The following is a 16630-nucleotide window of genomic DNA, read 5'->3' on the forward strand; positions in this document are numbered from 1 at the left end:
TCTGTGACTGGTAATTAGAAAAAGTCTGCAAACTCACCTGCTTGGTGTTTTTAAGGTAAATGTTGTATTGCCCGAGATAAATAGTGTTCACTCTCTGTTACCTGTGCATAGTGCGTCACAGATGAGGCTCTTGTTAGCAAATCCTGCCTTTGCAAAATGTCCACTCCTAAAAGACAAGCTCACGGTATTTTGCACAACATGTAACAGGAAAAATATTCATCCTCCATCTTTGTTCCTTCCTCATTAGGAAATACTCAGGAAAACTTTGGGGAAAAACATAAGATTTAACATCATTGTATTTATTAGGTTCCGAAACAATACACATTCACATCCTTTTGAATACAGTACATTTGGCACAGTAATAATGTTTACGATGAAATAACACTAATGAATGGCAAGAGATTCAAATTACATCCATAAGAAAAAAATTCTGTACAAATAAATCCTCACAATAAAAAAAAAAACAACCCACAACTACCCCCCCCAACTGAATACATTTTATATTTAGCCAGAACTACTCTGCACATAATTTAAAAAGAGGTAAGTTGTAAGCCTTTTTTGGAGAGAATTATTTTTCACGCTACGGAGAAAAATGTATTTGCCTTTTTTAATAAAGTCTATTTGGGAGGAAAAACAAGAAACAATGGATTCTTTATAATTATTATTATTAATAATAATCTTTTTGGCATTTTGCACTCATTTTACAAAGAAGGAACAGGAAAGATTTTACAGAACAGGCAGAAATGTAACAGAATGTCCATTTTTAAGAATTATCTTTAAAAAATGTTCAGGGTAACAGACAAACCTTCTGATGTAAGACCAATGCAGAGGATCTAACTATTTATATTGAAGAAATATCTGCCCGTGCAAAGGTTTTTATCTCGATTTTGCTCTTAGCATCCTACCAAACACTGCAGGTGCTGAGGCCTCTTGAAATACAAACGTTTGCTAATTCTCTTTAGGTTAGAAATGGGAATACAGACTACCTAGCTGGCTAACAAAAGCTTTATGGGATGCTTTTATTCCTTCAGAATAAATGCTCAGAGTTTTGTGTAAAGGCCTCTTGTTATACAAACAGTAGTGCACTATCCGATAACTTGTCTTCCTAGCCTTCTACTCACCTACGGAAAAGAACGCTTTAGCATTGTGATCAGTCTTGCCTGGATGTCAAAAGCTAACCGCGATGAGAAATAAAGAGAGCCAGTGGCGAGACACAAATTGATGGGCAGTTCTACAATATATTTCTAGAAGAGAAAGAAATTTAAACATTGAGATGATGCAATCATTAAGATGTTTCTGTGCTGGTACTCAGCTCCAGAAGCTAGTTTTTTCCCAGTACAAAAGATTACTGAAGATAAATTAAATTAAACTAAAGGCTTGATCCATTATTACACCTGTAGGCCAGACAACACATTAATTGATATATCATAATATTTAATATTTTGAAATCATCATAAGAATATATATAATAATTACACCTGAGTTTTAAAAACAAAACAAAATGGAACTGAATGTTGTCATCAGTAACAGGCCATGAGCAGCCAGACGCAAAACTGACACAAACTAACTCATCTGCTTGAGACCAAGATTATCTCTTAAAGCCAATGATTCACACTTTGTCCACCACAATTTGTAACATTCCTTTCTCTTTCTGAGCTCTATCATGTCATAATAGAGTTGAAGAGAACTATACAAGAGATTTAGTATAGCTTAATATATGTCTACATCTTTTATAACAAAAAACCTCATCTCTCCGACAGTAACTTGAACCAATACACATACAAGAGTATTGCACATGGACATTATTATAATTATTCTTTCATAGACTAACATTTTAATAGTATGCCTGAACATGCAGCAGTTGATACCTCTATATTCAATGAATTCCACAGGCCTTGCAGCAAACACTATATACAAAATCTCACCTGTACAAAAGGCAAAAAAGCTTCTTTAGTGCCACTTTGCCAATCACAAGTATATATATTTTTGTGCAGCTGGAAATCCATGTGCAACAATTAAAATGGATTTCAATGACCGCTCACTCAGTCCAGTAAAATATATAATAAAATGACCTCAGCGATACATGTACACAAAAAAAAAAAAACCAAACCACAGGGTACTCCTGGAAATATAAGTAAATAACACTGTTAGCGTATCTACAGGAGGTAACTTCACATTAGCAATATTGTCCACATGAGTTACCATTTCAATTCATACACAAAAAAAAATTCAATTTACAACTTTCAACAATGTCAGTTTGTGAATGTTTGATCTTCAGTTTTTTAACATACTTCCACATAATGCATGTGTAGCCTTATTTTGTGTCTTCTAAAAGCAGATTTCTCTTTAGATCTTAAACTTAAAAAACAACAAACACAGTAGTATTATGGTTTCGTAAAAGTGTGCAAAAGTAACACACTGCTGAGAAAATAAATATAAATAAAAAATTATTTATCAACTTAGCTACAATGGAAAAGGCAAATGTATAATGTTTATAATTAATTTTTAAGGTAAAATTAACCATAAACATTTGCAAGCTTGCCATCACATTAATGGTTCATTTAAATGGATAGTAAATTTGGTAACACGGATAGTACACCCAATTGCCTGAAAAACTGTAAAATGCCTATATATAGCTGTGTTAAAGTACTATAGGCTTTTTATTCTTTAGCCCTTTAGTAACTATCCATATAGTTTCTATTTCCTGCTCTAACTAAAATTTCAGTTACCTTTGTGAATCTTCTTATTCCCAAGAGTTTTCCATAAATGGCACAAGGAACTTCATCGAAAGCCTGAATTGATGTGCTTCTTTTTCTGGACGGCTTTATTTTAAGTTTGTATCTCACCACAATAAATTCATAATTGAGGATTACACCTCCAAAAAGGCAGACTTCTTTGCTTACCAAAGGGCAACATATTACTTATTTGTTCCACATCTGAGTAAAGATGTCACCATAACCACCACTGCAGAAGAAAGTTCTCACCTTCTTGGCTTAAATATATACGACGATTACAGAATGTGATCTGTTAAATGGCTTTGAATAGCACGGCTTCATTTTCCATGGAAAAGATGCGAATTTGTCCTCTGGGGAGATCTTATGAATAAAAGAAAAGCTGCAAATACACAGCAGTGTGTTACATCTACAATTTCTGATACAAAATTATTTTGCATTGCTTTGTGAGACAGAAATTAAGAGTGCTCTCAGGCCAGAAGATTAAATGAAAAAAAAAACCAATAAATATATACTTTAACTGGGGATATGGGCTCAGGGTAAGAGAAGTAGTTCTTGATCTATTGAGTCTCAGTAATTTGATGATCTCTTCAGAATCACTTCTTGCAGCATTATTCATCTGTCAGCCTAACGTTGTCTATGGCAGCAGCTCTTCTCCAAAATAAGAGAACCCTTTAAATTCTTCTTGATTGATTTGTTTTATAATTGTCTCATCCACTAGCGTTAATACTGGTTCTTCTCGTGTAAAGTCTTGATCAAAGTTATTTACATCCCTTTTGGTTTTCTGAGAAGAAAAATACAAATAAGGTGAATGGTAAAACAGCACAGTGAAATAAAAACTGATCTCCCTCCTCTCCATCCCCCCGAAAAAGGCTGAATTTTCTGGAATGATTGAAAAAAAAGAGGAGCTACTTCGCACAAAGAATAACAGATGTATGAGAGAAGCTACAGGAGCAAGTACTAGAAATGAGTTCAGGAGAGGCCACAGAAGCAGTACTAAAAATGAGTTCCCAGAAACTCACGGGTCTCTGACAGGCGAAGGAGTAGCAGTATGATGATAAAGCAGGAAGCTGAGATTAGGACTAGTTTAAAGAAGGCTTTGGCATAGTAGGTGGTATGGCTGTTTCCTCTTAGGTTTGAACATAATATCTCATTTCAGAGGCACAGAGTGAACTGATTTAATTGATTGCCCCACAATATAGCCTACTGTTTCAACTCTAAGTTAACTGCCTCTTTATATCTGGCTACACTCAACTTTAAAATCAGATGCAGACCTCGCAACAGCTCTCAGTCCAAAATCCTTGAGCTCTGCATTGGCAACCCAGATTTCCTAATGAAGCCAAACGTTGTTCAAAGCATCATGGCAAAGTGTGAAATTCTGGCACCAGAGAAATCCACCTCAGAAGCTCTTCTTAACTTCAGTGGCCTCAGGTTTTCACCACTGAAGTCTAAAGAACCTCAGTCTTGCATTGAAGTTGGGCAAACAAAGTGCAAACATCCACGCTGTGGTTGGGATAAGACGTATTAATTAGAGACAGTCTTGGGGAGGCTGACTTGTTGTCCTCAAGGACCTCACGACAGTGACTATCTGTGACCATTTGCGTGTAGAAAAGCGTAACTCTACAGTCAAAAACTTTCCCCGTGGTCATTGCCCCGAGCCCCTGCACCGTACATGTTTTCCATATTAGCAGTGTATTTCAGGCATGTACAGGTTCAGGGAATCAGAACAAGCATTTTCTTTTACATTTTGTCTTTTTTTTCTTTTTGTTTGATGAAACCTAACGATTTCCTGAGTGTTACCTAATGGAGGCACACCGACATACTGAAAACTAGCTTTGTGTCCATCCTGCACACGTCTGAGATTAAGATGATACCAGAAACAGAACAGCAATTTGACTCGCAAAGTAAAATGATAAAGTCATAAAGTGATACATCAGAAAGCACATTAATGTATTCCAAATGGGATATACGCCTTCTTTCAATGTAGATAAATTTTCCTGTAAAATAAATATATTTTAAAACTATTTTCTTCATCAGCTCTACTGAGGCACTAAAACACAGTTTTCTTTCTCACAATTGTAAAAAGGTCATAGTAACTTTCACCTACATTGTAAGAACTTTATAGATATAGAGGATAAAAGGTCTATATAAATGCAAGAGACTGCCACTTGTAAACCAAGTACTTTCTAAGTGCAGACAAACTAAAATCCACATCCTCTGTCTACAAAATTCCATTAAAGAGAAAGGAATATGGACTTAACCAACATGTACATATATTTATATTGTTTACATTTGTAATATTTACTTTGTACATAAAGAATGGACATAAGGGGACACAGCTTTGGGCTTTATGTTTTTTCTCAGTCATTTGGGCTAATACTGCAAAATAAAAATGAAATTCCATATACATTTTTAAATGCATTACATTGCAACTACATCTACAGTCTTTTTGTTCCCCATGTCCTACCAGAGTATTTTCACACACAGAATAAATTTGCTACAGGAATAGTTACTAAAGCAGAAGGAGGCAAGTGAATATTTGTTGAAAGTAGAATTCAAATTCAGAAGTGTAGTTATGTGCAAGAGAAACATGACTACACTCGCACTTCAACCACTAGTTATCCAGGGCAAATAACCTCTGGACTAGCTGAGAACAAATACAATATGTATTATTTTCAGGTGTTCATACTGAACATATTTGTGAAAAGTGTTATCTCCTTGCTGAAGCTAAAAGAATAACAGGACAAGTATGGAGCAATCTGAGATTGCATGGATATGCCAGCAAGCCTCTATCCAACTGATGAAGTGATATTAAATAAATCACAGGGAACAAAAGTGAGTGGATTAAGCCACAGAAGACAAAAGGTAGAGTTCATAACAAGTGCTTCTTTTCAACAGAAAGATTTATTTGAGAAACCCTCCTTAGCAACTCAGGCACTTTCTTCCTGAAGCTATGACTATTTTGCAAGGCCCCATCTGCTAAGGTGAAACAGGTCTGGCCACATTTCTGCTACTATTGCTATTTTAATGTACTTGCATTGTGAATACTCTATTGGCCAACAGCATGAGCCAGTATAGAGTTGCAGCACGAGGGCTCAGGATGAAGGTAGGAAGGGCTGTGGCTGTCTCCTAACAGAAAGGCTGAGAAATGAAAGAAGATCTGCAAGGTAAGAAGAGTATAAGAAGGAACAGACTGCAGCCACTATCCAACTTTGAACATGAACAAAATAACGAAGAAAAAGGGAAAGATACTTAGATTGCCTGGCAAATGCATCATTGAAATACTGTCATTAAATGGATGGGATTTTGTTTGTTTAGCTTGCAGCTCCTGAGACTTTTGGACACATTATTTTTAATTTTTCCAACTTTTTTCCAGGTAAGACTTTTCAATTTCAGATGACTGAAGAAACTAGGGTTATTAGGAAAAAAAGAACCCCCAAAACCACAGCTGTCCACCCAAACACAGAGAAATTTGATTAGGTTTCAGATTCTACTTTTTTTTTTTCCTCTCTAGACTACTCAAACACCTTGTGTTCAGCATGCGCCAATGCTGCACGAGAGAAAGGGCATGAGCAGCTACCCAAGAGCTTACAGCAATAGGTGCCAAATTCCAGGCTGCCCTGAAACTGCTCTCCTGCGGCAGCACTTGGGCCGCCTGTCCCTGTCTGACAAAGAGCAGCAGCAGCGTGACTCCCAATTCTAAATCACGGCTTCTCCACCAGCACGGTATCTCTGATGGGAGGAATAGTGATTCACTACCTCTTGTGCTGGAAGTGTGCTGGCTAGTTGATATTTTCTATTTTTTCCCCCAGCAATGTGAATGCTTCTTCATAGGTCTCCTGTCTCAGCATTGACCTCGTGTGACCTGCTAATCCTGGGAGACATGGTGGACCTGCTTCATGTCGGTGGTACGATTTGATTAGTTGTAACACTTATGCTACAGAATTAGAACTCCTTGAACTAATAAATATTAACATGACCTACTACCCATCAAGGATGATAACTTTTAAGTCAAAGTCATGTTTTAGTCTATTCAAAGATTACTCCTTCTGTTTGAAAGCTAAAGATATTGGAAATTTTAAAATACTATCTCTTCATAGAACAGCATTTAATCAGCTTTCCTAGTTGGCCTGTACAACTTTGCGCTAAGCAATATTGTTTTACGAGTCAAAACGCTTTTTTTTCTTAGATCTCTTCACATATTTACTAAAAGATTTAAAGGAACTTCATATACCATTAATAAGCACACCTTAAATGGTGGTTTTCCAAACTGGTTTTATTTTCACTACCATTTCAACGACAGACTAATTTTCTACCTGCAGTCACAGACTCAAAAAATCCTCCAAAACATGCTTAATAAGCTTTCCAGTGTCAAAGATTACCAACCTTGTCTGCTAATGATTACTGAATGACACTGTATGAATTGCAACAGTGAAAAGAAATCTAAGTTGATGTTCTCACCAGTGAAAACACATTAAGAAAGGTAGAACTTGCCAGTTTTTCCATTAATCACATGAACCAAATGTGAATGACAGAAATCTTTGGTACTGAAGAGCCACAGAAATCCCTACAAGAAGGGACCTGACAGAGGGTGTTCCAAACCAGGGACCTCAGCAAAGCTTGGGCACCTCATCAGCTGTGTCATGAGGCCAAGAGGCTCAGTGGACTTTATTTCGCCTAACAAGGATTAAACTGATTCTCCAGCTTTGAGGCATTAAGCGGGATCTGTTTCTACTCCATTATTTATTTTCACTTAATTCACAGAAAATCACCAAAACTATTTCAAGCCCTTTGCAAGCTCAAGGGCTCCACTGAATTGGGCTGGAATTGTCCAGCAGGTTTGAAGGCTGCTCAGAGGAGGTGAAAGAAAGATGTAGGTGGTGGCTAGAAAACATCACTGCCACAAAAGCCTAGTTTTTGTATTTTACTCTGATCTTCCTACAAATTCATGATATGCTGTTTAAATATAACTGTAGAAATCCTTTCAAAATCAATTAATAGATTTATGTTTAGCTTAGTAGAATGAGGAGTTAATCCAGAACAGGCAGCCAACACAAGTGAGGCCAGAAATGATTATTACAACCATGAACAAATATGTTGGAAGAAAACATTATTGTGCTATATTTTTCATTAAGTCAACTTTAAGGTATACAAAGCTCATCCACAATTTTCACAGTCTGAGACTGTCAGGACAGAAATGCAGATTGGCTTTTCTATATCACTGAATGAAACATCTTTACTTCACTGCAATTTTCTGCCAACAGCAGTGCCCGATGCCTCTTCCTATATTTTCAAGCCCACAGTGAAATCCCAGAGTTTGTCTTTCGTTTGGGGAGCTTCACCAGAGAAGCCTCCCGGCGCAGTGCCTGGCTGTACCAGCAGTGCGTCAAACATGCCACAGGCACGTCACATCTGGGCAGGACAGACACTGCTGCAGCGGTCGGTGTGCAGCCACAGGGCACAGGGCAGCAGGAATGGGACACTCAGAAAGAGTCGCACCTTCTCATGTGTGTTACATGGCATCATTTGATTTTATCCAGAATTTTGCTTCAGTAAGGAACAAATGATTCCCGTGTTTGATACAACATCATCAAGAAGAAATTCTTAGATCAGGATGATCAGAGTTTGAATATCTTCTATTTCCTTTGTCACTGACAAGTTTTTCAGATTGTTTTGTTCAAGACACATGGAAACTAGACATCAAACAAACTGGTTTGAAGCACAAGGTTATGTGGCTAACCTCACATATCACTGTCCTCTCATTCACCTCTCTCTATTATGATAACAAAAAACACAGCACAGTCAGAGATCACTTTGCACCAATGACTGGATCTCTCTTCATAAAGATGTAGTAGTTTCTAAGGAGTTGAGACCAACTGTAATGAGCACTTGCTATCACACACAACTCATTCCATATATACAGAAAATTAGTATGAATACTGTGAAAGAACTCTGCTGAGCAGAACACTTCAGGCCTGCCTTTCTGTTTATCCTGTTGATGCCTCTTCACTGTATTTGCACACCCTGAGAATCTGTATCAGTATTAGAAGCATTTCCTAGAATGTCTCATTTCAGAAGATATAAAATATATGTTATCAGAATAACTTTACAGGTGATTTTTTTTCAGCATGTTCATTGCTCTGTTCACATATGGAAGAGTTACAACAAGATCAGACAAGAGCTGCAGTATATTCAACTGCAGGTCATGATTATAAAAAGGGTTTGAGTCCAAGTAGTTTTCACAAGCATACCAACAATCATTCCTTTCAAGCAGAGGGTGAGATTTCATGCTCCTGGATTATGCTTTCATGAGATGGAAAAGACACTAAATTAAGAGAAAGAAGAGGGGAAAAAACCCATTCAATAAAGATTTTGACAGTGAAAACAGTATTTGAAAAGCAGTCCACAATTTAACCTGTTATGGACGTACACAGATATTTAATAAACATCAAGCTAATTCACAGAACTATGAATTTTAAAAAGACCATTTGTGACCCAGTAAACTGATACAACCTTTCAACTGAAACAGCGTGTATCTTTCCTAGGAATGTGAAATGGGTCAAGTAGGAAGGAGGAATAACCTGAACAATTAGGGGGTACAAACATTTAATAACTACATAGCCAGGATGCCACCCATAGTATTTCACTTTTGCACAGTTTTTCTCCTATCCTCACACCACAAAAGCATCACAACAAAACAAACAGCAAGGCAAACAAAATCAAAGCTCTGCAGGTTCACTGACAACCACCCTGAATTCGCAATCTGGGCAATGAACCTCACCCAGAAAAAGTCGCTGTAAAGCTGTTGTTCCCTATGGCTATGCTTGAGTATGGTTTCAACATGAACGAGTACACGGTCACTAAAGCTATACATACCAAACCTGTTTTGCTCCTAGCCTGATTGCTAAAGTGCAACAGTTATCTCTGTCTAAAATATCGATGTAGATAGAATTCACAGGAGCTGCAGGGGAGGTCAGCACTACAGCTTCCCACCTGTGGTTAGTCCTTTACCCCAAAGATCCATCTTGTCCACCTTACCAGGGCTTGCTTTCGTTAGGACTCAGCCATGACATAACCAATGTACATAGGCTATGCTGTGGTAGAATACATGGATTTTTTAGAGTGAAAAAAATTGTACGAGATGAGTGCCAACTTCTGAATTTATACACCATATTTTTCCCTTACAGTGGGTTTCTTTGATGGTTTAACTACATGGGAAACAATCTAATACTTCTTCTTGAAGTGGGGAGGAAATACGAGAAGAGAAAGTAATGGAGCAATCATATGAAAATACCACTTATACGCGCAATGGAATTCCTATTACAAATTTTATGATCTACTCTGCAGTGCAGATTTTATGTGTGTGCCTCTCTAATTCACATTATATTGGCAAGCCTCCATTGATATCCTCAGCTGCTCTAAGGTCATGATCACCAATGTCACCTCCCCTCTTACAGCCTGGCACACAAGCAAGATTAGTCCATTTTTGGTTGTGCTCTCCTGAAATGGTATTTTGACCATAGTTATTGCAGCAGAGTAGTCAGGGCTGGTGCATCTGTGTCATGCTAAACCACCTGCTGGTGAGTCCTCAAATACACATGTAGAAGCCTTTTTGTCTTCCTGGTAACTAGCACGTTAGCACAAAGGACTGGCTATACCCAGAAAATGGAGCTGACTTGCAAAGAAGAGAAAAAAAGTGATGCAGCAGAGTTGGTAAGTCTAGGGCACGTGTCCCTAGAATTCCAGTAGCTGTCAGGAGACATCCCATAAATCACTAAAAAAATTACCCAAATACAGATAGGCTAGCAGTGCACTGAAATATTTGACCAGATTCATTCTGTAAAAGATCAATAGATTTACTTTGCTTTCCATTCTTTAAGCAATCACAAAGACAAGAAATAAATTAAGGAGAATCTGATGCTCGTGAATAGGTGAATGATGTAATGAAATTTGTCAAAACTCATATCTCTGCCATGTATCCTGAATAAATACTGACTGACTTTCCAATGTTTCATTCTGCCTGCAGTCACCTATCCCACTTAATTACAGAAATGTAACGCATTATGAAAACCTCTCTGAATATGTCATGAAATACTAAATATACAGCAATATCTTCTAATTGTGAGACCTTCCTCTATCAAGGACATGTGCATTGTGACACCAGACGCAAAGAAACACTGCAGCATGAAAGGTAACAGTGAGCACATACAGTGGGAGCATCATTCCAAGACAGTTACACACTAGAAATGTTTGCTCTATAGGCTGCAGAGCAGGAATGCTACAGAGTTTTTGGCAAGATTGCCTTCTTCATACCATTTTGGGAAACCTGTCCTCTCTGATGATGATCTCTAGCTCATTAAGGAAAAAGCTTGTAGCTTGAGATGGATGATGTATATGAAAGGCTTTCATACAGAGATATAGTAACAACAGGTCTCACCTTATATGATACAAATGGAGAAAGCTACACAGTGATAGTTTAATTCTAAGACTACTGAATTGTTTGAGATCATATTTTGAAGCCTAAACATTATTTTTAAGCCTTCGTAAAGACAGATTAAAACAAAGATATATGTGACTTTTTTAGAAAGCAGCTGAAGCTGGTTTTTTTCTTTTTTTCTTTAAAAAAACCCAACAAACAAACAACTAATGAACATACTCATACAAATTGTAGACTGGAAAAAAAAAGTCATTGCACAATTATGCACGAATGCCTACTATTAATACTTCTGCATCTCAATATATCTCCTCTCCACCTTTTCTCCAGACACTGGAACTGATTTTTTGGAATACAATTTATTAAAAGAGTGCAGTAAGAGATAGCAGAGTTTGTAGTGACATGGGTTTCATTCTTGGTTCTACTACTGATCTGCTTTGAGCTTGAGTAATTTTCTCCTCACTATGTATCTAGTTTTCTTCCTATTTTTGATCTCATATACATGGATTGTGATCTCTCTGTCTATCATCATCTATGATTTCTTGGCTGTTTCTCACTTATATGGCTTTTTGTACAGCAGGAACCTCACCTTGCTGGGAACTCAAGCTGTTATTGTGGACCTGAGGGTACAAATTCAATTTCTCTTTCTTCTTTTTCTTGTTAAATATAAACACAATCCTTCAGAGAGTCATGGGGAGTCATGATCTTCCACTCCTTCTTTTCCGTAATTAGGCAAATTGAATCATTGTTCTGTAGGTCCTTTGCAAACATGAATATGGCGTGCAAATCAAGAAACAAGATCTGTGCTTAAGGTTCTACATAAATATCTAAACCGAGTGTTCCTCTCATCCTATGTAATTTAAGCACATGACTCTGGAGCAGGCTGTTGAGAGGACCAGTACAAGGTCTGTGCCTCCGCAGTAGCAAAATCCCTTGTAACAGCACAGCAGCATAACAAGAGGAAGCAGCAGTTAATGTAGCGCAGGGATTCCTTAACACTTACAGATGCCTTCCCTGTCCTGCTACTGAAGAGAGGTGCTTACACATCAGCCGCTTCCATCAGCCATCTGCATATCAGCGCCTATGTCAAAGGAATTCAGTTTTGCACTAGTATGCTGAGCTCTGAACACATATGTTGACAAATTTTTGCGGCCTGTTTCGGATGAACATCCTAGTAAGACACTGTTAGCTTTACGCTCACATTAACATGGTATACTGCTAATACAAAAGGTTCTGAGAAATAAACGCAAAGCCAAAGCTCTTCTTATACTATGTGTTCAGCAGACTCCAGCTGTGAATGGGGCTAGTCATGGACTGCCAGCCTTTCCATGAGTCTTTGCTTTTTTATAAACTCCTCTCCACAGTCTGATAAAGAGCCAGATGCTACTGCTTCTTAAATCACCTGGTGTTTTGCCACTGGGTTTTAATGACAACAGAAATGGGCCCAAGGCAGGAATATTATGTATTATCTACATTAATATAAAAATAAAATAGTTGTTTGAACGCTTAAGAATGTACTGTAAGTAACCATAAGATGATTGCACTTCATGGTTTAGATAATTTTCTGAAAATAGCACTGGAGATTAAAGTAGCCAAAAAGTGAAACAGAATTTGTCTTACTCTGAGCAAGCTGAAAAGGAAAGCAGGAACACTCTGGCTGCTTATCACTCCATCCCAATGGGCACCACTTAACAATGTAAGTTTAACAGATGGTTAAATGAACCTAATTATTCAGTATGAAAAGATTTTAGTGCTGTAAGACGAGGACTCAACAAAACCAAACAAACACTGCTGGATCCCCAGTACAGAATCAAAAGAAGCATAATAAAAGTTGTTTAACTTATAAATATTTGGGAACCTGCAGTGCTGGGAAGTAGCTTTCAAACTTCTGTAATTCTAGTGTTGTGGTAATCAAAGCTAAAAACAGCTGCTGCAGGCACTGACACTGAAGAGAATAAAAAACCCAAACTAAACCAAAAAATAAGACTAACTGAATGGGCAGATTCTGGCAAACAGAACCTTGTTCACCCAAACAAACACCACCGACATCCTTTAAAATTACCTGCTCACTCTTGACTTCTCCAAGTTGTGATACAAGCTGCACATAGACTCCTCGAAAGCTATGTACTAACACTCTGAGCAAATTTAGTGGTTGTACAAAGTACCAGGCTAGTTGAAGCACTTTGGAAACCAAGGTCCTTTATTTTGTCGAGGGAAGAGGCAGCAGTGTTCCAGACTTCTCTGCCCTGCCCAGCCACACTCTAGATCGACTGGCGTGAGCTACATTGCAGGAAGTTATAGTACTGTTGTTCCACAACTGTTGACTGCAAACTAAACTGAGATTATGAACCTCATCGCCTGTCAACAGCCAAAGCTTCTCAATCAGCAGCAACTGGGCTAACACTTCAACCAGTAGCAGAAAAGCGTAACTTTTAGGAACCAGCTGATAGTAAATATTCTATTAATAATTCATGATACCCTGTGGCAGGGGCAGCGTGCTAAAAAAGTGTGTTGGATTTCAACCCTTGTGGCTGTTTGTAACAAAAAGGCTAAGTCCCAAAAGTCCACATCCATTTTTCTTTACTTTTTCTAAAGGATATATGCTAAACATTCTGACAAATATAGATCCCTCCCTGTTTCTAACCCCTTTTTTTTGTACACCAGTATTAATCACCACGGTGTCACTTTCAGAAGAAAGCCCACTCTTTTCCTATGCCTGAAATGCCTGCAGCAAGTGGGGAATACATAATGTGCAATGTTTAACAATGGTACATGAGGGTCTGAGGTCTCAAGATCACTCCCCAGTGTTTCCCCTAAGCAGTAACACTTCATGCAAAAACATGCACTATAGCCTCTTGCGTGCCCATCTGCTAAATGCTCGTTGCCATGCACTGATGACTGAATGGAAATATATTATGAAACTGAAGGGTCACCTCAAGGTTATTAGGCCTAAAAATGGACCTACCTTGACATTTTCCCCATATTGAAGGCCTTACCTTAAAGAGGGACATTCACACTGAAGCAAACTTGAAAAGAGAGAACATTTATACAAAAAGAAATTTACTTGGCCGGTAATTTCCTAAGTTCCTTTTGGTGCTACTGAATGACATTGCATTTTACAGGGCTTCTTCCCCACAGTGTAAAGGCAAAGTCATAATTCTGCATGTATGACGACACAATCCACTGTCACAAAAAATAGAGGCGTGCCAAAAAACCCCACCAAAACAGTATCATGATTTCCCAACACCAGGTTAAAAATCCCTCATTAAAAAGTTTAAAAAAAAAAATAAAAAAAAAATCTTTGCCTGTTAGCAGTCACGTATGCAAGCAAATCTGAGATTATAGAACTTATGTTTCAGGCGAATATATGGGAAAGTTTTCTCCAGAAACACGGTCCCTCTTTAAGGATTCCAGCCATTTTTCACAGTAAGCAGATGGCTGCTGCAGCAATTTAAACACACACCTCTCTAATTGAAGACATTTTCCGGAGCCGTTCAGTGAGGCACCCACCCATGAGGCAGGTGCGGCCTCTGCCCGTTTGCCTGCACAAACAGGTCAGCTGCACACTCCATAGGTGCTGATTTGTATTTGCTATTTACTACCCAGCTTCCAAACACTGTGGGCGTCCAGCTTGTCATAAGTCATTGACAAAGGGCTGCCAAAATTTGGCCAGTTTTTCACTCTTAGGGGAGGGGGAAAAGAAAATTCCCAGTGCTCAGTGACTCTGGTTGTAACCCACAATCATTGGCTAGCACTAGAATTTGGTATTTGGGAATAATTTTATTTCAAACCTTTGCTGCAGCACAAAATTTAAAGATGACACATTGCTGGCATCCTTAAGTCAAGACTTGGTAAGGGAGTACAGGTTCACGAGGAAACTGCATACAGACAATGCGGCTCATATAGTGATAACTAAGGGGGGAGAGACTTTGATAATGGTTTATGATTATCTCAGAGCTACCAGAGCTGAGAGAGATGTGCAAATTACTGTAGGAAATTTGAGACTGAGGATCGAGATTCAATCTGCTAACACTGAGGTCTGGTATAGCATAGAACATTCTTCCAAGGGAAGTGCTACACGTTCAGTCAATTTAAAAGCCAGGCTGACCTTGAGTATTTGGCTTTTAACACTTCTCAGTCATATTTCTTCACTGTCACAGAACTTGGCATTAAGCATCCTGAGATTACCACAGAGTGGAAACTGAGGTGTGAAAAGGTTAGGTGATGAACCTTGGACCACACCATCGATTTCTAGAAAATCTGGTAGAAGAACAACTGTATCTTGCAATTCTCAGGTCTCTGGTTTTAGCTGCTACACCAACTTTCTACCTCCAAGAAGTGAGAACTGAAGAAGGAACATACAAATATTCAGAAAACATTCTCAGTGATATAACGGTGGGAATGGAAGAGGCAGCAATGAATGGATTGCCACAGGCACAGATAAAGCCATTAGCAATGAAACTTTGGCTTAATTGCTAAAAAGAAATACATATGGCAAACATCTGTTTTACCAGGCTTTGGTAAATACTTCGTATTACTCTCTGGCTCAGAGTTCTTCAGGTTTTTCATGTTAGTCAAAGTCTCAAATTTTCCCAACCCTGACATTTACAACAAGGTGGATGAAAACAAGTCTGTCTGCAAGCACACGTTTCATGGGCTGACAAAGCAAAATCAGCTGGAAAGGACAGGAGCGTGCCCATGGGGAGACCATCATTGCTGCACAGTGTGTAACAGCTCCCTCCGGTCCCACAGCTCCGCACTGAGCCACTGTGACCAACAGTGTAAGAAATATGAGAGTGATGTTATTGTGCAGGTCTAATTCTACAAAAACCAAGAAGAAACTGGTGCTCATGTGAGGCTACCACTGACTTCAACCAAACGAGCAACAAATTTTGGGCCGTGATGTTCCTCCATCCCCGGCAAGTGGGGCTGGGATATGTATTTTTATGCCACTTGTGCACAGCTCTCTGAGCTCCACTGGTTGATGTCGGTGGCACGTCAGCAGGCCACAAGTTCAGCCTGGGAAGCTTGCGGCTGGCCAGCCATGCTGTCAGAAATGGCACAAAGAATTTCTTGCAGGGAATCTAGTAAGAGACGGAAAGGATAGAGGAAAAAGCAGAATACGACAAAATATACCTTTGCTTCACTGTTTCAAATATAGGCTTTGCCAGTAAATAACAACTTGGGACAATATAAATTAAATCAATACATATTAAAAGTGAAGTGACAATCTGTTTCAATCACTGTTTTTAATGCATATCTTATTATTCTGTATGGGATAGACAGAATCATCCCATCATGTCACTAAGCAAGATCTACCACACTTAACAGCCATATCAACAACTTTAGTAAGAAATTAATCTACTGCACCTTTGCTTTCACTTGTAATACGGCAAATGCAGTTTGAAAATGGAAATAACATATTCAACCAAGCCAGGAACATAACCATGGAAACGAAGAAAGA

The 16630-nt window shown here is 38.4% G+C and overlaps 1 protein-coding gene across 2 annotated transcripts in view; it reads right to left on the minus strand.

The window, feature by feature from the left end:
- Window positions 1-357: 357 nt before the first annotated feature.
- PRKCE (protein kinase C epsilon) overlaps window positions 358-16630 on the minus strand; it is a 292898-nt gene continuing 276625 nt past the window's right edge. Inside the window, exons 15-16 of one of the 2 annotated variants that reach the window (XR_010605909.1) lie at window positions 2985-3516; window positions 358-1244 (exon numbers count right to left, since the gene is read on the minus strand). Coding sequence is in view for 1 of the 2 variants with exons in the window: in XM_065630857.1 (XP_065486929.1) it covers window positions 3370-3516 (147 nt within the window). In the remaining variant the exon portion in view is untranslated. Of the gene's footprint in view, window positions 1245-2469; window positions 3517-16630 lie in introns of those variants that run through there. The other variant, XM_065630857.1, reaches the window with a different exon arrangement.

The sequence above is a fragment of the Caloenas nicobarica genome, chromosome 3, assembly GCF_036013445.1.
Source record: "Caloenas nicobarica isolate bCalNic1 chromosome 3, bCalNic1.hap1, whole genome shotgun sequence".
NCBI classification, from domain to species: Eukaryota; Metazoa; Chordata; class Aves; order Columbiformes; family Columbidae; genus Caloenas; species Caloenas nicobarica.